Source organism: Pongo pygmaeus, chromosome 15 (genome assembly GCF_028885625.2).
Source record: "Pongo pygmaeus isolate AG05252 chromosome 15, NHGRI_mPonPyg2-v2.0_pri, whole genome shotgun sequence".
Classification (NCBI taxonomy): Eukaryota; Metazoa; Chordata; class Mammalia; order Primates; family Hominidae; genus Pongo; species Pongo pygmaeus.
This window is the reverse complement of record NC_072388.2, coordinates 102,417,320-102,438,919: the sequence shown is the minus strand read 5'-3', so window position 1 is coordinate 102,438,919 and position 21,600 is coordinate 102,417,320. Positions and strand designations below refer to the sequence as shown.

Genomic DNA, 21,600 nt, shown 5'->3' with positions numbered 1-21,600 from the left:
CGGCCTCCAAAGTGCTGGGATTACAAGTGTGAGCCACCGTGTCCAGCCCTTTCTTGGTATATATACTTTCAAAACAGGAAAATTTGGGATTGAAATTTGGGTTTCCTACACTTACATTCTTATTATAATTTCTAATAAGGTTGTTTGTTATGATCCCTTTATTCTTCTGTAAATTATTATAAGGCTACTTAAAATATAAATAAAATTAAAAGGGTCCTTTGGACCCGAGGTAAATTATTATATAATTCTTTTTCCCAGTATACTGAAGGTTAACCCAGTATTGTTTGTAATAACAAAAGATTGGAAACTTCTCAAAGGTCCATCAATAGGGCACTGGTTAAATAAATAAATATTGCTACCTTCTAGCAATGGAATATTATTTTGCTATAAAAACTGATTAGGAAAATATACATGTACTGCTATGGAATAATTTCCAAAATATAGAGCGAAAGAAACAAGGTTCAGAACAGGATGTAAAACACACAATCGTTTGTGTTATAAAAAAGGAGAAAAAGTATGATTGCGCTTGAATATGCATAAACTGTTTCTGATAACATTGACTTTTTTCTGTAGAGGGCATCTGGGTGGCTAGTCACAGGCATGACAAAGAAATGTTTCAGCAAAAATCCCTTTTACATACTGACACAGACGGACATAGACTCACATAGACTAGCATAGACTAACGTAGACTGACATAGACTGACATAGACTGACATGGACGGACATAGACTCACATAGACTAGCATAGACTAATGTAGACTGACATAGACTGACATAGACTAACGTAGACTGACATAGACTGACATGGACGGACATAGACTGACATAGACTGACATGGACTGACATAGACTGACATAGACTAACATAGACTAATGTGGACTGACATAGACGGACATAGACTGACATAGACTAACATAGACTAATGTAGACTGACATAGACTAACATAGACTAATGTAGACTGACATAGACTGACATAGACTGACATGGACTGACATAGACGGACATAGACTGACATAGACTAACACAGACTAATGTAGACTGACACAGACTGACACAGACTAACATAGACTAATGTAGACTGACATAGACCGACATAGACCAATGTAGACTGACATAGACTGACATGGACTGACATAGACTAACATAGACTGACTGACGTAGACTGATGTAGACTGACATGGACTGACGTACACTGATGTAGACTGAAGTGGACTGACGTAGACTGATGTAGACTGACATGGACTAATGTAGACTGAAATGGACTGACATAGACTAACATGGACTGACATAGACTAACATGGACTGACATAGACTGATGCAGACTGACGTAGACTGAAAGGAGAACTTAGAAAAGGATATGCTCAGCGTCGGGCACACCTCAGTCAAGGAGGCTCTGCTGACCACACTGTCCCTGTCTCAGTGACTTCCTACAACAAAGGTGATTTCTCACTGATGTTCCAGCTCCCTTGAGGGTCCACTGGGGGCTCTGCTCCACCCATTCTGGGACCCATGCTGACACCGCAGCTGCCATCTTGAGAGACACTGGTTGCCATGGCCACTCTGAGAATCTTAGACATGTAATGAAATACATAATTTCATATTTTATATATTTTAATTGAAATATGTGTATATACAATATATATCTTGTATATCTATTTTATCTATTTTTTTTTGAGACAGGGTCTTACTCTGTCCCCCAGGCTCAAGTGCAGTGGCATGATCATGGTTCACTGCAGTCTCAACCTCCCAGGCTTAAGCGAGCTCCCCATCTCAGCCTCCTGAGTAGCTATGACTACAGACATGCGCCACCACATACAGCTACTTTTTTGTACTTTGTTTTATTTTTTGAGACAGAGTTTTGCTCTTGTCGCCCAGACTGGAGTGCAATGGCCGATCTCGGCTCACTGTAACCTCTGCCTCCTGGGTTCAAGCGATTCTCCTGCCTCAGCCTCCTGAGTAGCTGGGATTACAGATGCCTGCCACCACACCCAGCTAATGTTTGTATTTTTAGTACAGACAGGGTTTCACCATGTTGGCCAGGCTGGCTCGAACTCCTGACCTCAGGTGATCTGGCCGCCTGTGCCTCCCAAAGTGCTGGGATTACAGACATAAGCCACCGTGCCCGGCCTAAGGTAAAATTTACATGCAATGAAATGAACAAATTTGGGACAAATGCATATACCCATACACCTATGTAACCCAAACTTCTATCAAGATATAAAACATTGCTGTCACCATGGAAGGTTCCCCTGTGCCCTTTCCCATGAATTCCCACCCCACACCATCCACAGAAGCAATCACTGTCTTGATTTCTTCACTACAGATTAGTGTAGCCTGTTTTAGAACTTCATATAAATGGAACCATACGTAAGTATTCTTTGTAAGGCTTCTTTTATTTAGCACATTTTTGAGATTCATAACTTTTGTTGTGCACATTAGTAATTCATTCCTTTTTATTGTCAATATCCAATTTTGAGCATATAGTACAGTTTGTTTATCCATTCTCCTGTTAATGGGTCCTTGTGATGTGTACAGTTTGGGATTATTATGAAAAAAAGCTGCAATGGCCATTCTCATAAGTGTTTTCAGGAACATTTGCTTTCATTTTTATTTATTTATTTATTTATTGCATCGAAGTCTCGCTCTTTCGCCAGGCTGGAGTGCAGTGGCACGATCTCGGCTCACTGCAAGCTCTGCCTCCTGGGTTCAAGTGATTCTCCTGCCTCAGCCTCTCGAGTAGCTGGGACTACAGGCGTGCACCACCATGCCCAGCTAATTTTTGTATTTTTAGTAGAGACAGGGTTTCACCATGTTGGCCAGGATGGTCTGGATCTATTGACCTCGTGATTCACCTCCCTCAACCTCCCAAAGTGCTGGGATTACAGGCGTGAGCCACAGCGCCTGGCCTCATTTCTATTAAGTGTGGAGTTCTCTAGGAGTGGAATTGTGGGTTTAGAAGGCAGGTGTATGTTCAGTTTTTGTAAGAAACTGTTAGAACTTTTCCTAAAGTGTTGGTACCATATTACATACCAACCCACAGAGTTCCAGCAGCCCCACTTCCTCACTCACCATCTATTTGGTGTTGTCAAGTTTCAAATTTCAGCTGTTCTGGTGGGTGTGTAGTGGTATTTTACTACGGCTCTTTCGTAAACTTTTGCTTTATATATTTTGAGAGTATTTCATCAGGTGCATTCAATGATAGAACTGTTATTTCTTTTTCTTTTTTTTTTTTTTGAGACAGAGTCTTGCTCTGTCGCCCTGGCTGGAGTGCAGTGGTGCGATCTCAGCTTACTGCAATCTCTGCTTCCCAGGGTTCAAGCAATTCTCCTGCCTCAGCCTACTGAGTAGCTGGGACTACAGGCACTCACCTTCATGCCTGGCTAATTTTTGTATTTTTTAGTAGTGGCCAGGCTGGTCTCGAACTCCTGACCTCAGGTGACCCACCTGCCTCGGCCTCCCAAAGTGCTCGGATTACAGGCGTGAGCCACCGTGCCTGGTCAGAACTTTTATTTCTGATGTGTTGAATTGTTTATCACATTGTGCCGATTCTCTTTATTCCTCATGACTTTTCTTGGTTTGTCAACAAAATAAACAGAGAGAGGCTCTCTCAAAGAAAAAGCTATCTGCGAATAGGGCATTGCAATGGGAATATGCATATCATAGTGAGCTATGTGTGTACTTTAGGGAGGTAAAGGGAGAGAATAGCTTTTAAAGGAAAAGTGAGGAGGATTACATAATTGTTTTGAGATAATCAGCCTTGGCCATGAAGGTCAATAGCAAGGCCGATGCTTGTCCAAGGTTGGACAGGCAGTTGCTGGGTAGATGTCCTTGCAGAAGTGTTATTTGTGGAAGGTTGTAACGGCCTTTGTGCAGGTTGTGGTTTTTGCAGTCTTTTGTGATTGTTTAGTTGATAGTCGTGATAGGACAAACAAGCATGAGAATGCTCTCTTCACAGCCTCACCTGGCTCTGTTTCTCAGGGTTTTTTTTTTGTTTGGCGTTTGCCTTTTAAAATACAAATGACTCCATTCTCATTCTGACAGCCTTCACATTTCCCCCTTCTGGTCAACATCTTTCTCTGAAAGCATCACTGGTCAATCATCCTGTGGTTAGGTTTTGATTGTCCCTTGATACCAGGATGGATCTGTCCTGGTTGCCAGTCTTGTCCCACACTGCAGGGAGTGATTGGTGACTAGGAGCCAGTGTCAAAACCTTCTAGCCACCTGTGAACAACAAGGGAAGTTTGAAGGGAGTGGCTGTCAGCTAAGTCTACCTAGAGTCCATTATTGAGTTCAATTTTGTCTGCGCCAGTTTTTTTGCGATCATTTCAAAGCGCCAGGCCAGCATTATTCTGTTAGGAGTTGTACTTCTGTAAAATTTTTTTTTTTGAGACAGGGTCTTGCTCTGTCACCCAGGCTGGACTGCAGTGGTACGATCATAGCTCTCTGCAACCTTAAACTCTTGGGCTCAAGGGATCCTCCTACCTTAGCCTCTTGAGTAGCTGGGACTACAAGTGCAGGCCACTGTGCCCAGCTAAATTTTTTCAGTTTTTTTGTAGAGACAGGGTATCACTTTGTTGCCCAGGCTGGTCTCAAGTGATCCTCCTACCTCAGCCTCCCAAAATGTTGGGGTTACAGGCATGAGCCACTCTGCCCTGCCATTCTGCAAAAAATTTTTTTTTTTTTTTTTTTTTTTTTTGAGACAGGGTCTCAATCTGTCGCCCAGGCTGGAATACAGTGGCACGATCTCAGCTTACTGCAACCTCCACCTCCCAGGCTCAAGCAATCCTCCTTCCTCAGCCTCCTGAGTAACTGGGACTACAGGTGCATCCACCACATCTGGCTAATTTTTTGCATTTTTAGTAAAGATGGGGTTCCACCATGTTGCCCTGGCTGGTCTTGAACTCCTGGGCTCAAGTGACCTGCTCACCTTGGCCTCCCACAGTGCTGGGATTACAGGTGTGAGCTACTGTATCAGGCTTTGCAAAAATTTTAACATAACAGTATGAAGTTTTTTGTTTTTTTGTTTTGTTTTTTGAGATGGAGTTTCACTTTTGTTGCCCAGGCTACAGTGCAATGGCGCGGTCTCGGCTCACTGCAACCTTCACCTTCCGGGTGAAGCGATTCTCCTGCCTCAGCCTCCTGAGTAGCTGGGATTACAGGCACATGCTGCCACACCCAGTTAATTTTTGTATTTCTTAAAAATGAAAACAGGGTTTCACCATGTTGGCCAGGCTGGTCTCAAACTCCAGACCTCAGGTGAGCCACCCGTCTCGGCCTCCCAAAGTGCTGGAATTATAGGTGTGAGCCACCGCGCCCCGGCCTACGGTGATATTTTATGTTATTGCTCTGAGCTGAAGATTCTGGCCCATTTAATCTGAGAGCCTAACCTTCATAAATATTTATCTGGCTCTTTTCTTTTAGACTGTTAATCTTTCAATTAACTGTTCCTTCACCCTAAGCAATTATTAGTCAAGCAAATTTAAATTTACATTTCCAAAAGGTGTCTAGGTTGTTGGTTACCATGCGCTTTTGTCATTTATAAGCCATTAATTTGAAAGCCCTTTAAGACTCAAAAAAAAAAAAATCTTGGCTAGAATGCCATAAGCAGTCAGTTTTTTCCCAATACCAATAGAAAAGCCAGCAGAGAGAAAAAGAGAGAGACAACTTAGTAGGCTTTACATTAACTCTAGTTTTTTTTTTTTTTTTTGATACGGAGTCTTGTTTTGTCGCCCAGGCTGGAGTGCAGTGGCGCAATCTCGGCTCACTGCAGCCTCTGCCTCCTGGGTTCAAGTGATTCTCATGCCTCAGCCTCTCGAGTAGCCAGAATTACAGGTGTGAGCCACCACGCCCAGGTAATTTTTGTATTTTTTGTAGAGATGGGGTTTCACTATGTTAGTCAGGCTGGTCTTGAATTCCTGACCTCAAGTGTTCCACCCACCTCGGCCTCCCAAAGTGCTGGGATTACAGGCGTGAGCCACTGTGCCCGGCCTACTTTAACTCTATAGTTGCAGTGTTTTGGGTTTTTCTTTTCTTTTTTTTTTTTGAAAGTTCAAGCAATGACCATTTGAACTCTGATTTTTCCTTGATATAATTTGCCCATCATTTAAAAAATGTTCACAAGAATGGGCTATCATATGTAACTGGCTGGAGTCCCAGAAAGCCTAGCAGCATGTTATAATGGTTGAGAATCCCATTCTGCTTTTTATTAATCTCTCAAGAGCAAAGAATTTCTTTTTTTTTTTTTTTGAGACAGAGTTCGCTCTTGTTGCCCAAGCTGGAGTGCAATGGCACAATCTCGGCTCACTGCAACCTCCGCCTCCCGGGTTCAAGCGATTCTCCTGCCTCAGCCTCCTGAGTAGCTGGAATTACAGGCATGTGCCACCACACCTGGCTGATTTTGTATTTTTTAGTAGAGACAGGGTTTCTCCATGTTGGTCAGGCTGATCTGGAATTCCCGACCTCAGGTGATCCGCCCGCCTCGGCCTCCCAAAGTGTTGGGATTACAGGCGTGAGCCACTGTGCCCGGCCAGAATACCTTTTTTATCCTGAGAGAGAATGTCAGGAGTTTGGATTGGTGTTTTAGATGGTGGCAACTGCCCTAGCGGCTTTTAATTAGACATCCTGAGCCCACTATTTAAAACGCAGAAGATTTTTAGAAAAAAATCCAGGGAAACGAGTGAAACCAAATCACGGGACACCAAGAGATGAGTGTTCACAAAATTTTAACCCAGGCATGCAGATCAAACAAAATATTACACGCTCAGACCAAAAGTGAATTCACCAGAAATGACATGCCTCACAGATAGAATGTGAATTCAATAGAAACCGGAATACTCAAGCCAGAGACCTCTGTCTTTATACCAGAAAGGACTTACCAGAAAAGATAAGTCTTTATCATCTCAGGAGGGATGTAAGGTTCTTTATTAAGGTGGCCTTATAACCAAACCAGATCTTGAATATCAAAAAGCCTCTACCAAAAAAAAAAAAAAAAAAAAAAAGCCGGGTACAGTGGCTCACGCCTGTAATCCCAGCACTTTGGGAGGCCAAGGCGGGTGGATCATGAAATCAGGAGATCGAGACCATCCTGGCTAACATGGTGAAACCCTCGTGTCTTCTAAAAATAAAAAAAATTAGCCGGGAGTGGCAGCGTGCACCTGTCGTCCCAGCTACTTGGGAGGCTGAGGCAGGAGAATGGCGTGAACCCAGGAGACGGAGCTTGCAGTGAGCCAGGATCGCACCACTGCACTCCAGCCTGGGCGACAGAGCAAGACTCTATCTCAAACAAACAAACAAAAAAAAAAAAAAAAAAGAAAAACAAAGCCTCCACCAAAAACAGGGAGGGCTGGCCTGAAAGAAGACTCACTAGGGCCAAAAATTTGAGTCATGGAAGCCTACAGCGCAAAGGGCTCATATGCATACTGGCCAAAAAGAGTAATTTTTTCTGATAGTCATCTTTCTTTAGGTCTCATTTCTGACCCCATTTATGTCAATTAAGTGAGAGAGAGAGGCTCTCTAAAAGATACATATTCAGGAATAGGGCATTGCAATGGGAATACACATGTCATTATGAGCTATGTGTGTACTTCAGGAAGGTAAAGGGAGAGGTTTTTTTTTTTTTTTGAGACAGAGTCTCACTCTGTCGCCCAGGCTGGAGCACAGTAGCAGGATCTCGTCTCACTGCAACCTCCACCTCCCAGGTTCAAGCGATTCTCCTACCTCAGCCGAGTAGCTGGGATTACAGGCATGCACCACCCCACCCAGCTAAGTTTTTGTATTTTTAGTAGAGACGGGGTCTCGCCACGTTGGTCAGGCTGGTCTTGAACTCCCAACCTCAGGTGATCCGCCCACCTCAGCCTCCCAAAGGGCTGGTATTACAGGCGAGCCACCATGCGTGGCCGGGAGAATGGTTTTTAAAGGATAAATGAAGACTATGTTGACTGTTTTGAGATTACCACCTGTGGCTACAAAGATCCATAACAAGGGTGACGAAGTCCACAGCTGGACAGGCTGTTGCCGGGTAGATGTCCTTGAAGTACTTTTTGTATAAGGCCGTGATGTTTTTGTGCAAGGCTGTGGTTTTGGCAATCTTTTGTGTTAATTTTGTTATTGGGCATACCAGCACGAGACCCTTCACTATCACAAAAGACTGCAAAACCCTACTCTATTTGTTCAGGTTGTTTTGTGTTTCTTGAACACAAGTGACTCTGCCTTGATTCTGACAACTTGCACACTTTATTAAAATCTTTTGAGATTCAAAGAGCTACATTTTCGGTTAGTGTATGTCTACTATACCTTTTTTCATCCTTTCAACATCTTTAGTCACATTTTAGGTGATGCTCTTGTAAACGGTGTATTGCTAGACTTAAAAATCCAAGCTTGCAACTTGTCCTTTACCTGATAGATTCCATTTACTTTCATTTGGATTTTTAAAAAATGTTAACTTAATACATCTCTTTCAGATTTCCCTGCTTTTCAGTTGTGTTTTCTACTCTCCTAAAAGACTCGTTTTTATCTTTTAGTTAATTGACCATTTTTAAAAAGAGCTTTTAGGCTCACAGCAAAATTGGGTGGAATTTCCCCTACTGTCCCAGCCAGGCATTGCTTCTGACTGCATTAGGCTTCCAGTGGGATTCTGAGTGCTGCACACAAGGGTCTCCACCCCCACCACATATGGAAAGGCAGTCCCCTAGTTTTACAGTAAGGCCCAGGACAGAATCCAGATTTGATCCCAACACCCAAGTGAATCCTCTTCCTCTTAAAAAGAAATAATTGACTGCATAACCGAACGGCAGGGTCAGCTCAGATCCTCCCATTCTCCTGGAGGTCCTGACATTGCACCTCCCAGACTAGGTCCTAAGAAAAGAACTCTGTAGCTTCTATTCTCACATCCCAGCACACACAAGTCCTTAAATTTCTGGCCATAAAAACCAAAGAAATTTGATTCCCAGAAAAAAACTGTTTGGCTAGACCAGACAGGTGGACATAAATCCTGAGCTCCCAACCTATTAACAAAGGCTCACAGGGTCACTCTGGTGCACAAACCTACAATGAGACTACTGGCAAGTCATCTGCTGTCACCCCACTTATGGAATGTCATTATGGGGTCACACAGCACATGCTAGGAAGTAGACAAAAGTGCAGCACTGTTTCTGGTACTAAGACTGCTCAGGCTTTGGAGTAGTCAGGGAGGCTGAAATTTGAACCATCAAAAAGACGATGCAGGAACAAGGTCAACTTTGCATTTGCTGGTTACTCCAGAATACTGGTAGGTCAAGCTACAGCAATTAAGAAAATAGTTGGTTAGATAAGGATTGTCTACAGACTTGTCAGAGAAATTTAAAATACATGAAGGGTTGGTTATTTTGTTAGATAAGTGACCTTGGTACAACAGTACCTATGCCTCAGGACCATGATGAGAACTGACTAACAAAATGCAAAAGGTTCAAATTCACTTATCTGCTTTTTGCAGATGGCCAGCTTTCACTTCTGCCATCTCCAGGCCAAAGGCATAAAGTCAGTGCTTGGTACACTGGAACAAACAGCTTGGGGCTCAATTTTGATACCCCTCCCTTCTCAAGTGGGAAGCAGTGGATTAGAGACCTTCTTGCCAATCTCTAAACTTTAGGACCCACACTAAAAATTTAAGTCAACTTCAGAATATACTTGTTTAGAAAGCAAACCTCCCCATTCCCTCATTCTTAACTAGAGATATATACAATTATTCAGTTACATAGCTGTATATTTGAAGTCTGAGTTCTCTATTAAGTACCTGCCAAGATTTCAAGAAATAAAATTGAGGCAGATTCTCAGTTCACAGACCACAAGACTAGCAAATAAAGCCAGTGACCCAATGAAATGAACAACTTTTGTGAGTGGGGCTGGCAAGTGTAACTGCAGGATACATCCAACACAAACCCAAAGCAACAGCTACAAAACAGGGCAGATTCCAATGCTTTGATCTCATTATAAAACGAAAACAAGTTAATTTTAATATTAAAGCAGAGACAAAATACAATTTTATCATTTTAATCAAGTAACTTAGCTGTTTAAACAAATCCTTAAGACAGTTCAATAGAGCAAAGTGAAGAATTACTCTATTAGGATAACCTGTGAACAAAGTTCAGATTATGTGAATTTGTATTCTATTGGAAGTTTGGCACCAGACTGAACACTGGTTTAAGCCAAATTTTTTAGTGTTCTAGAAGCCCTGAACATGTTTTCCCTCAGATTAAAAGTAGAAGCTTTATAACAGAACCTCATTAGCTTGACACTGAGTATGTTGAGTGCAACTTAGCTTAGGTCACCAGTATCTCCTACAGAATTCCAGTTAATGAAAGCAAATCAGCCTTGTGGCAAAGAATTTGAAACCTAGGCAACATACAAGTTTGAAGAAAAAAAAATCCTCTTTGGTGTGACAAAGCACATTCCCCCTCCAGGTATATGGCTCCTGCTCCACTTGCACCCGAATCTATCAAAGGCAGCTGGAGACCAATTCTTGTCTCTCCAGTAAAATTGCTAGGTTTCAATTCCTTAAAATATCAAGCCAACAAGGTTTTATTACATCATGTTTGTATCATTTCAATGTGAAAATTTTTTATGCCTATTTGTTATTAAGGTCTCATTATCTGTGAAGTCAGTCACAAAAAAACAGGTGAATGGTATAAGCTACTGCTCCAAAATTAACCCTATTGATTCTCGATTCCCACTGTGCACTTTGTGAAAAGGGGTAACTGCCAACAGGTTTAACCTTGAAGATGATTACTCAAACACAGTCAGAACCCATAATATGAGTTTATATCAGGCAAGGAGTTCACGAGGAAGTTATCGACTCTTGTGTGTCCAAATCTAAAGCCCTGCATGGGCTCTGTCAGGTCCTTGTCACCTGCACTCAGGTGGCCATCAGACTTCTTGGGTGCCTGGCTATATTCAATGTGAAGTAAAAAATATCCCAAGTCTTACACCAAAATAGAGGCTCTGACTTAGAAGTATACTTTTAGCTTTCTTTGTAAATAAGACATTCTGGAAGAAAAAAAAAAAAAGAAAAAAGAAAATCAAGTTTGAAACACAGTTAACACTTATTTTGGCAAGAAAGCAACCAAAATCTAAAAAGCATAAACTATGTGTCCAAATGTAAAAGGCATTACAGAACAAACCATAAGAGGGGACGATTAAAGCCACACTGAACAAAAAGATACAGCATGTCTAACATTTTGGAATTGTAATTTAAACCCTAAGGGCAAAAGCTGAAAAATCATGCTTAGGCTGCTAGTTAAGTGCACCCTTCCCTGTTTCTCCCAAATAAAATCAGTTTATTGTTTAATTGCACCCCAAAGCAAGTTCTCTCAGTACAAAGTAACTACTACGTACACACAAAATGCTTGTTAATGTAATAATTTCCCTGACTCATCCAACGTGCAATGCACACGACTTCAAAGACAATTTGGGGCAAGTGTACATGAAATGAGAAAACAGCTCTCCAAGTTTCAACTCCTGCTCTTACATTATTTATAGGACACTCAGGTCATATTTACTTCTTGGTAAGATGTTGCATTGTCATTTGCTTATCAAAGTCTACCTCACAATGTACATTACCAGATGCCAATTTGAGGAACTATAGAGATAAAACTTTAGTACTTTATTTCTTAATAGGCTGAATAAATTAATTACAATTAAGTTTCCTTTACATCCTGTTGAAGACCTCTTTACAGCCCCAGGACCTAACAATATCTGGCAGGCTCCAAGAATGCTCATCAGGTGAAATGATGGCACAACATTTAAAATAAGGAGCCAGTTACTTCAGCTTAAGTCATTCAGAGCCAAACATCTGAAGAACGACCAAAATCAAATCTTTATTTTTATAACTGTATAAATGTGATCCAAATGTGTCCACCACTAGTTTTTCAAAAAGAAACATGCTATAAATAAGCAAACTACATCTGCTCACTGATGTGTATGGACTCCCTAGATGTCTCATTGGGCTTAATTACAGACCACTCACAGTAATAGATTTTTAGTGTAAAGTGTAGCATGATGTTAAGCCATTTTAGCTTTTGCACATACATGTTGCACTTCTGGCTGATAATGGAGAAAAATTTGCAGCATTATACTGTTAAGCTAGGTTGCATCCATCCCTTTAAATGGCATCAATATCGATGTCGTCATCCTTGTTGTCTGACTTTACAGTTTCAACTTTCGGTACACTGGCAGTCTTCGAATACACCACCTGATAAGAGGAATGGTTTTATTCAACGTAAGTTAATAAATCTGTTTATAAAACATATCAATGTAAACTGTGGTCACAGAGGAAGAAAACTGCCTAATGCAGCTATTTCTTCTTCACGGAACAGTTTTGTTACGCAAACACTGCAAGTTCTCTTACACAAGGCTCCAGTCTAAGAGCATTTTTAAAGTTTTTTATAGACTATAATGTGTAGGACTAGGAACAGTTTCCATCACCCTATTATTTTCCAAATTATTGAGAGGCTGTATTTTATTGCATCTTAAATTCAACTTGAAATTACCTCAAACTGCCATTTTATCACTCCTCACAAACCTTTTTAAATATCAAACACCCATCGCCAGCACTGTATCCAATACCCTCTCCTCCCCCAATGTTTACCTCAATGTTCTCATCTTCGTCTTCTTCTTCACCACCAGAAGATTCTTCCTCTGCCTCCTTCAACCATTTTATAAATGGTTCTGCTTTGACACGAATCTCTTTGGCAAGTTCTTTGGAGACATATTTCTTAGAGGCCTAAAAAATGTGAGTACAAGTCTCTCAGTTGAGGACTTTTAACAACTTTTGGTTATTTATACAATCCCCCTTACTGAGCTGAGGGGACTGGCTCCTAACAAGTCTGAAACCTCAAACAGAATCAATGTACTCGGTGAACACATTAGTCTCAGCAGTCTGTTATGACTACAAAGCTGACATGGTGTGAATCACAATCTACAGCACAGGGACTGAACTTTAGCTATAGGTATTAGATATTTCTTCTTCATCTCAAAACCCTGTCTCAATACTTGTGAACAGCTGGGCGCAGTGGCTCACACCTGTAACCTCAGCACTTTGGGAGACCAGTGGATCATCTGAGGTCAGGAGTTCGAGACCAACCTGGCCAACATGGTAAAACCCCATCTACTAAAAATACAAAAATTAGCTGGGCATGACCGCAGGTGCCTGTAATCCCAGCTACTCGGGAGGCTGAGGCAGAAGAATCACCTGAAGCCAGGAGGCGGAGGTTTCACGGAGCCGAGATCATACCACTGTACTCCTGCCTGGGCAACAAGAGTGAGACTCCGTCTCCAAAAACAACCAACCAACCAAAAAAAACCCCCAAAACTTGTGAACTTGAAGAGCCCACCTATGTATTCCCCACCTTTTCCGACCAGCTGATGATGACTTCTTCTTCTAAAAGGTCTGCATCGTACATCTCCTTCAAGATATGTGGAATCTTGGAGATAAGCTGAGCTTGATGCATTGCTACCACACACTCCAAACCATGAAGAAGGTACCGTTGAGCTTTTTTGTTGTTGTGACAAAACTGCAAATAGACACCTTGGTGTTAACAAGCTTTTTTATATGTTTTAAGTTGACAACTCCACTACCCAAGTAAGAGTGTCTGCAAGTGCACGGTCCATATCATAGTGGTTCTAAAAGGTCAATGCATAAATATCCCTATTACTCTGCAAGGTCCTAGGTAAGGCGCTTTCAGATACTCAGAGGCTTGTAAGGTGGGTCAATTCCCCCACTTTCAAGCATGACAGGACGAGCAAAAGTGGTTAAAATGACCATCTCGAAAGCCACACAGCTGTAATCTCATTTATGAATCCAGAGCAATTTGCTTACTCGTAAGAAATGGCGCCTGTATTTCTTAATCTGTTCTCTGATCTTCTCATTAAAAAGAACTTCAGTCAGAACAAGAGGGCCCATGGCTTTTACATCCAGTCTTTCTGCTTCAGCAACAATTTCTTTGTCAGATGAATCAATAACACCCTCTTCTTTCTTTTTCTGCAAATAAAAGGAAAACAATTCAGTGCAATGGAGGCACACTTTGCCAGGCTCAAGATACCCGCCAGTCCCTGCTCTGATGGACATATTTTTCCTACCTAATTTGGCAGTTGTGACACATTGTGCCTAAAATCACGCGCAAAAAAATATTTAAATGAACAAGAGTTCTAAAAAGTCGTACATTAGAGTAATCCTAATTACACTGCTAAAGTATCATGTATCTAAAGGCACAAACAAGGCTGGGTTGAAGCTGATTTACAGACCAAGCAAACGTTTTACCTTAACAAAATCAAACAGGATATTGACCCGCTCCTCAATTGTTCTTTCCAAATCATCACTGAGTGTCAGAACTTTTGCATGGTCACTGATTTCATCCATTCGACGCCTTTGAGCTTCCTCAGTTGTATCTTCTCCCCAGTCATCATCCTCCTCTTCTTCCTGTTTACGAAAACAGAGCTACTTGATCAAAGACCTTAAAAACAACAAAAAAAGTTTCAGATTTTTCCAAGTTAATGGCATCAAGTCCATCTCCCACCAAAACTGTGTTCACCTTAATTCAAACAACCAACAGTACTTGGAATCCAAAATATTAGTGTATTACACACTGAAGGCTAGTTTCAACATTTCCACCCACCTCAACCAAATGCCATATACTTTACACATCTTTAGTGCCCACTAGGCCATCAACCCTGCACTCACCATTGTATGTGGAGGAGGACTAATTTCATTTGGTGGTGGTGGTGGTGGTGGTGTCTCACTGCTGGATACGGAACCATTTTCCTTGTCTTTGCCCTTTCTATTTTTCTTTTCTTTTTCTTTCTTTCCTGTACCACTGTCACTATTCTCTACAGAAAAAAAAAAGAAATAAAAATTTAACCCCATAACTTACATTACCTCATTGCCCATCATTAACATTTAAAACCCTGCCCTTATTTTCCTATGGATCCCCTCAGAAAAACCACACAGCACACACAATGCTACCTAAGAGGCTTCACAGATGAAATTCATCATGTACTTCATACATAAGAATGTCAGTCTAAGAATGGAGTTACACAAAACATTAGGGGTATTGTAACTGCTAGGTAAGATTAAGATGATGATGCCTCCACTAGGGAGTGAGTGAGAGGTGGCCCTAAGGATCCCTCTCTGTCATCCCTCATGAACAAAGTCATTAACTCAACCCAGCTTTAGCCAACAGGTAGAACACTGTTTAAGTCTATATAACGGCTTATCTCATGGGAGAGAGAACACCGGAATAGGTTAGACTTTCTTGATATAGCAAGCTCAAATTGTGTCAGACAGTTTTGATCATCTGCCACAGAGTGTTGCTTGCAATACTCAAGTTTAATGAAGCGGACCCTCTTTACCAAACAATGCCAGTAAAAGATCCTTTGCTGGGTTTCCAGCAGAATTTTAGTCATTACTTCATCTACCCTCAGATAATCTGTCTTAACTGATATGGCACAGTTTAATTGGCAGCCTATTTTTCACTTTTAATTGTAATTAACAAGACACTTTTGAAAGATGTCTTAGATTTGATAAAACATAGTACAAGGACTAAAAAGTTCCTTATATTGTTTTTTTGAGAGAGTCGCTGTTGCCCAAGCTGGAGTGCAAGTGGCACGATCTCAGCTCAGTGCAACCTCTGCCTCGGACGTTCAAGCGACGCTCATGCCTCAGCCACCCAAGCAGCTGGGATTACAGTAGCACACCACTACGCTAAGCTAATTTTTGTGTTTTTACTAGACGGGTTTCACTACGTTGGCCTGGCTGGTCTTGAACTCCTGGCCTCAAGTGATGTGGCCGCCCTGGCCTCCCAAAATGCGGGGAATGCATGAGCCACCGTGCCCAGTCTCCCTTACATTCCTATTACAAAAAAATCTTCTATTTTGTTCCCAACAGTTAGTCACTTATCTTAGGATCTTAGGAGTTCATCATGGAAGACTCACCAGGTGGGTTTTTGAGAATGAATGTGCAGAGTTTATGATGTGTGTCAAGCATGCCTCGATAGCCACAGGCTTTACAAGAATTACCTATTGTTTGCTTCTTTGGATTGACATGCTGCCAAAAAAATAACAAACGTTATCCATAATATAACATGAAAATATCTAATCAGAAGACATCTAAACCACAGACAGCTTCACATGCAAAGAAAACTTTTTTCACACAGTGACCTACTTTAAAAAAAATGGAAATATCTCCAAAACTGGAGTTTTGTGTTTGATTTAAAATTACATTTGCTCTGCCTTCTCAGAAAGGTGACTTAGTGGTATCACAAAAATAAGTATACGGCTTTTTCTTTTGACAACCACAAAAGCACTTACCAAATCTGTTTCAGGATTCTCACATTCAGGACAGAGAACAAATTTTTTAATGAATCCATCCAACATGTCTTGCAGCTTATTCGCCTCATGAGATCCATTGACAATGTAACGGTCATTCTTAACATCAAACTGGGTCTGTGCTCCCAGCTCACAACCAAAATATTTGGTGGGATCTATTTGAATGAAAGAGGAGTTTGGATCATTACAGTTAACTAAATCTTTGGCTACTCACTCACATTTGTATGACCACTTTTTTTTTTTTTTTTGAGAGACAGTCTCACTCTGTCACCCAGGCTGGAGTGCAACAGCGTGGTCTCAGCTCACTGCAACCTCCGTTTCCGGGGTTCAAGCGATTCTCCCGCCTCAGCCTCCCAAGTAGCTGGGACTAGAGGCGCATGCCACGACGCCTGGCTAATTTTTGTATTATTAGTAGATTCAGGGTTTCACTATGTTGGCTAGGCTGGTCTAGAACTCCTGACCTCGTGATCTGCCCACCTCAGCCTTCCAAAGTGCTGGGGGTTACAGGTGTGAGCTATCGCGCCCGGCCATCCACTCTTTAATTAAATGTGTTCCCCTGGTAGTTTTGTAAACTCATGGCAACCAATAAACCACGATTCCTCACTTAACTTGTAAGCTAATTAGCTAGCATACAATTAGAACAAGTTTTGCAGCTCAAAGACTTTGAAGACTCTATCCATAATATGCCCTTTATGGACTTTTCCAAGCTTTACTTACACGTTGGAGGCCGATTAAGCGCCTTTGCAACGTCAACCATGTTGACTATGACTGTCTTGATTCCATTTCCTTTGCCCTCAACCTAAAGGAAATAAGAATTTTAGTTGTGCAGTTTCCCCCGACAAATGCAAACTTCAAAATTCTACAAAAAGAGCGATCAACTAAATTGAAGAGCAATTTATTACCTTGGCAATCAGACGGGGCATCTTGTAGCGATAGAACTGGTCTGACACGCTGCGGTTGACATTGACAGACATTTTGGCTTATTAGTGGCTTTATCAATAAGATGAAGAGATCTTTGATTGCAACTTTTTGGTATCTTCTGTCTGGAGAAGAAGGGATGACATAAACGACTGCAAGAGTTCTCGGTCTCTGACATGAAAAAATTTTCGCCACTGAGGCTGTAAGCTTCTTGCTTGTATGCTATGTTTCCCCAATACAGGTACCAATGGCTGCGCAACAGCTCTGAAAGAGAAAGGGAAAGAACACACAAAAATCCCCCCAGGTTTAACACCATCGCTGGATGGAAACGCCTCCTTTTACACCCTAGTTATGCTTCTGCTTAATTCTACCTTAAAAAGCATCTGAGATCACATGCAAACAGCTATTCTCATGTAACAGTACAATCTGCGGGAACATAAAAAGGCCTCCATTTCGACTAAGGTGTGACTCCGGTAGGGAAATGCCTGACAAGAAAACACAAGCTGTGCTGCCTCAGCCGCCGTGAGTTTCCATCCGACCGAGGGCAATCAGCAGGTTTGCCTCTGCGGCCATCCTGGAAGTGCTGAAGAACGAAGCCGAGCCCTCTCCGCCGCCCATCCCGCCTGGATAAGCAAACTTCTCAGGCACACCCCCGTTCGTTATCATTTTTAAGGGGAAACTAGACAACTGCTCTCTACAACTAATTGTTGCTTCGGCAACCACGGCTTACTTCAAAGCAGCACTTCCTTAAACGCAGCGCTCGCCCAGAAGTGCCATTAAGCAAGAGAGCGCGAGCGAACGCCAGGCTCGGCCCGGCCTCCCTTTTCCTCGCTATTCAAACACTCGGTTAACCTTCGCCCTGGTCCCCATGGCTACCGCGCTCCGAGGCGTTTCCGCGGGGGCTGGCGAGCCGGACAGCTCCGCGAAGGAGAGCGGCGCGCGACCGGGGCGTCTGGCCCCATCCCCAGCGCGTCCTCCGAGAGCCGGCGGCCCCGGAGAGTGCACAGCCGGGAAGCGATACACTACCGAGGGGTGCCGGGATCGGGCCGCCCCCGCCCCGGAGCGCGCGATGACTCACAAATGCAGCAGCTGAAGCCTGAGTCAGCCCGAGCGGCGGGCACGCGCGGCGCGCTCCCGCAGGGCCGGGGAGGGGGCGAGGCCGGGCCGGGGAGCGCGCGGGGAGGGGGCGGCCGGTGCCCGGGCCCGCGCCCGCCCGCCGTCCGCCCAAACTGCGCCACACGCCGCGGCGGGGTCACGCGGCGGCCGCCGCCATCTTGTGCGGCCGCCATCTCCTGGCCCGCCGCGCCCGCGACTCACCGTTTTCGTCAAATAAAGACATAAACCCAACGCTGCTCGCCCGGGACTGGGATGAAGTGAGGCGCGATGTAAACCCGAGTCCGAGTCCGAGGAGGCGGAGGCGAAGCGCAGCGAGGAGCGGCCGGGCCAGGTGCCGCCGCCGAGCAGCGGGGAGGGGCTGTCCCAGCGACGTCCGCGGTCCACACCCGTCAGCGCCGGAGCTTGGCGACCTGGCGCGGAGAGACTGCGCCGTGAGCCGCGGGCGGTCGGGGGGTGCGCCTTCCCCGCCAGCCAGCGGCCCGCGGGGTCGAGGGGGCGGGAAGCACCGGGCAGGGGGCGCGGGGCCGCCGCCCCTCCACCCGACTCACCTCTGGAATGTTCTCGCTCTGACTGAACAACGCCGCCGCCGCGCTCAAGCTACCCTCGGCCCCAGCGTCCGCCCCCCGCGTCAGGCCTCACTGCCCATTGGCTGGAGGCCTGCCACAGCTCTCTCGTCATTGGTTCGCTTGCGACGTCAATCGCGTCTTTCCGCGCCCCTTCTGCTTCCTGAGGCTCCACTCGCGGCCTCGGCCCGCCTCCAGCCCCGGCCCTGCTTCCTTCCTCTCCCCTCCCCCCGCCTTTCCCAGAGGTCTTCGCGGCGCAGCCCTTGGGTCTCGCGAGACCCGGAGTGGCCCTGGTGGTGGGGCTACGGCACCGGGGGCAGTGCTTTGTCGGTTTGGGCTTTGCGGGCAAGATGGCGGTTGGTCCCCTCCCTTCCCGGGTTTGGGCCAGGCCGCGGCGTCGCGGCGACTCCTGGGACGCAGGAGCCATCGTCCTCGAAACTGCTTTCGAGGCCGTGTTTTTGCGGCCGCTACCTTCGGGGAGAGGAACCCGACCGCGTTCTCCCCGCAGCGGGCGCTCGTCTGCCTTTCCCGTCCTCCCGGGACGCCCGTCTCCGGGCCTCGAGGAATGAGTTGTTTTTCCACCTTAAGCCCCAGGCCTGGGTCTTTCATCCCAGGGCCATCTTCTGTTTCGGACTCGGAGTGGATTGGCCGCTGGCGGAACGAGCCCGTGACTCGCCAGTGACCGCCCAGGGCGGTCGCGAGGCCGCGCCGCCTCGGTGCCGGCCCGCAACCGAGCCTGCGCGCTTAGCTCAGCGCGTCGCCTCCAGTTTTCCGAAGAGGAGGCCCTTAGTTGGTTTGGAATCCCGGGGCCTCCTGAAGGCGCTTCGTGGTGGGTTCCCACCTTCTGGTGAAGGCCTCCCTGTGCTCCCAGGGTTGAAAAGCGCTGTCCTTCGTGCTTCTCTTGTCACCTTGCTCCTAGTGGGCATCACGTCGAGTCCACCGCTCCAGTTTATGACTTGTGAATTTCTTGACAGGCAAATCGTAGCCCAGAGCAGGCGTTTATAATGAGATTCCAATGTATTCCGTTGAAAATTATTATTATGTAGGCCGGTCGCGGTGGCTCACGTCTGTAATCCCAGCACTTTGGGAGGCTGAGGTGGGTGGATCACCTGAGGTCAGGGATTTGAGACCAGCCTGGCCAATATGGTGGAACCCTGTCTCTACTAAAGATACAAAAAATTAGCTGGGCGTGGTGGCTCGCTTGTAATCCCAGCTACTCGGGAGGCCGAGGCAGGAGAAACCTTGAACCTGGGAGGCACAGGTTGCAGTGAGCCGAGATCACACCACTGCACTCCAGCCTGGACAACAGAGTGAGACTGTCTCAAAAAAAAAGAAAAAGAAAAAGAAAATTATTATTATTTAGAGAGAGGCTCTCATATTTTAGTTCTGTTGCAACTCTCCCATTCTTTCTGAAACTTGGATTTTTTTGTGAAAACTTGAGTCTTAAAAACACATCCATAGTTCACCCTGAAGTTTGAAGACCTCACTTGACTGATGGAGCGAGAGCCCCGCTAACCTGCACTCTGGTCTCTAAGGTGCAGTCATCGAGAAGTCCTGAGCGGCCGTGCAGGTTTCCCGATCTGGAAAAGAGCAATGTTGCTGAGGACAGGATGAGGTAGATCAGGGGCTGCCCTTTGTTTTAGACCAGTTGCATTTGCACTGAGGTTAGAATTGGCAGCTATGTTGATTTTTATCAAAATCCAAGATCGCACTTCCATAACTAAAAGCTTTATAAACAACTTAAAAATTGGCAGTGTTGGTAGGAAGAAATAAAGGCACGATCCAGAATTGAGAGGTGATCTGTGTCCCTTAGGGCAAGGACTTTTATAATCCCGCAGTGTGTACCTTGGTGTATAGTTGTTAAGCCAAATGCACAGTGCCTTATGAGTACCAGGGTTCCCATCAGACAAACTAGAAAAGGGGATCCCAGAGATGCTGCTGCTGTGTCACTGTGGAGCATGACTTAGCACTATTGAAACAGATCTGACTTTTTGCTTGGCAGCACAAAAATGATGTTATTTTAGAAACTCTGTGGAAAGTATAGGCATGAAACTAGTCTGAGGTGGGAGGCCTTCCTTTTCAGAAAAGTTTTAATAATGAAACACTAATTAGCTTTTTCGTATGTTTAGTGGCACAATTTTTAATTTCATTGAAGTTTGTAATAATTTTAACTGCTTTTTAATATGTGTACCACTCATTTGTATGCAACCATGGACAACTTTAAAAAATAATACTTTTGTGTTCTTTTTCTCCCTTTTATTTTTAGTTAATACATAATAACATTTGTGGGATACAAAGCGATATTTCTGTACATGTATACAATGTGTAATGATCAAAGCACAGTAATCAGCCTATCCACCTCAGATATTTATCATTTCTTTGTGTTGGGAACATTCAGAATTCTCTTTTATAGCTTTTTGAAAATATACAATAGATTGTTGTTAAGTATATTCATCCTGAAATACTACAGAGCACTAGAACTTATTGAGCTGCAATTTTGTATCAACCTCTCCCTCTTCTCTCCTCCCACTAGCCTTCCCGGCTTCTAATAAACCACAATTCAACTCTCTACCTCCATGAACTCAAATTTTTTTTCAGCTCCCACATATGAATGAGAATATGTGGTATTTATCTTTCTGTGCCTGACTT

At 44.2% G+C, this 21,600-nt stretch overlaps 2 protein-coding genes and 1 non-coding gene across 5 annotated transcripts; 1 reads left to right on the top strand and 2 right to left on the bottom strand.

Annotated features, from left to right (window-relative positions):
• Nucleotides 1-10,011: 10,011 nt before the first annotated feature.
• On the bottom strand, nt 10,012-20,036 carry EIF5 (eukaryotic translation initiation factor 5). Of its 3 annotated transcripts, XR_010123636.1 has the most exons (13): nt 18,937-20,036; nt 18,590-18,798; nt 17,257-17,536; nt 17,072-17,153; nt 16,337-16,509; nt 15,962-16,073; nt 14,712-14,857; nt 14,292-14,450; nt 13,851-14,012; nt 13,381-13,545; nt 12,621-12,755; nt 12,062-12,224; nt 10,012-11,020 (listed from the first exon to the last, which is right to left on the bottom strand). XR_010123636.1 is itself a non-coding variant. In XM_054449368.2 (12 exons), the coding sequence occupies exons 3-12, from the start codon at nt 17,326-17,328 to the stop codon at nt 12,135-12,137; spliced, it is 1,296 nt and encodes a 431-aa protein (XP_054305343.1). In that variant the 5' UTR covers nt 17,329-17,536; nt 18,590-18,798; nt 18,937-20,036; the 3' UTR covers nt 10,012-12,134. The 3 variants fall into 3 exon arrangements, 2 of the variants coding, with proteins under 2 accessions (XP_054305343.1, XP_054305342.1); XM_054449368.2 differs by having other exon boundaries at nt 10,012-12,224; XM_054449367.2 differs by lacking the exons at nt 18,590-18,798; nt 18,937-20,036 and adding an exon at nt 18,003-18,378 and having other exon boundaries at nt 10,012-12,224.
• On the bottom strand, nt 15,218-15,343 carry LOC129013439 (small nucleolar RNA SNORA28). Its single transcript, XR_008493915.2, has one exon. It is a non-coding gene; the product is annotated as a small nucleolar RNA SNORA28 (small nucleolar RNA).
• Nucleotides 18,141-21,194, top strand: LOC129012376 (serine/arginine repetitive matrix protein 3-like). Its single transcript, XM_054447998.2, has 2 exons — nt 18,141-18,304; nt 18,378-21,194. Exons 1-2 carry the CDS (start codon nt 18,141-18,143, stop codon nt 19,954-19,956), a joined length of 1,743 nt encoding a protein of 580 aa, XP_054303973.2. The 3' UTR covers nt 19,957-21,194.
• The last annotated feature ends 406 nt before the right edge of the window (nt 21,195-21,600 follow it).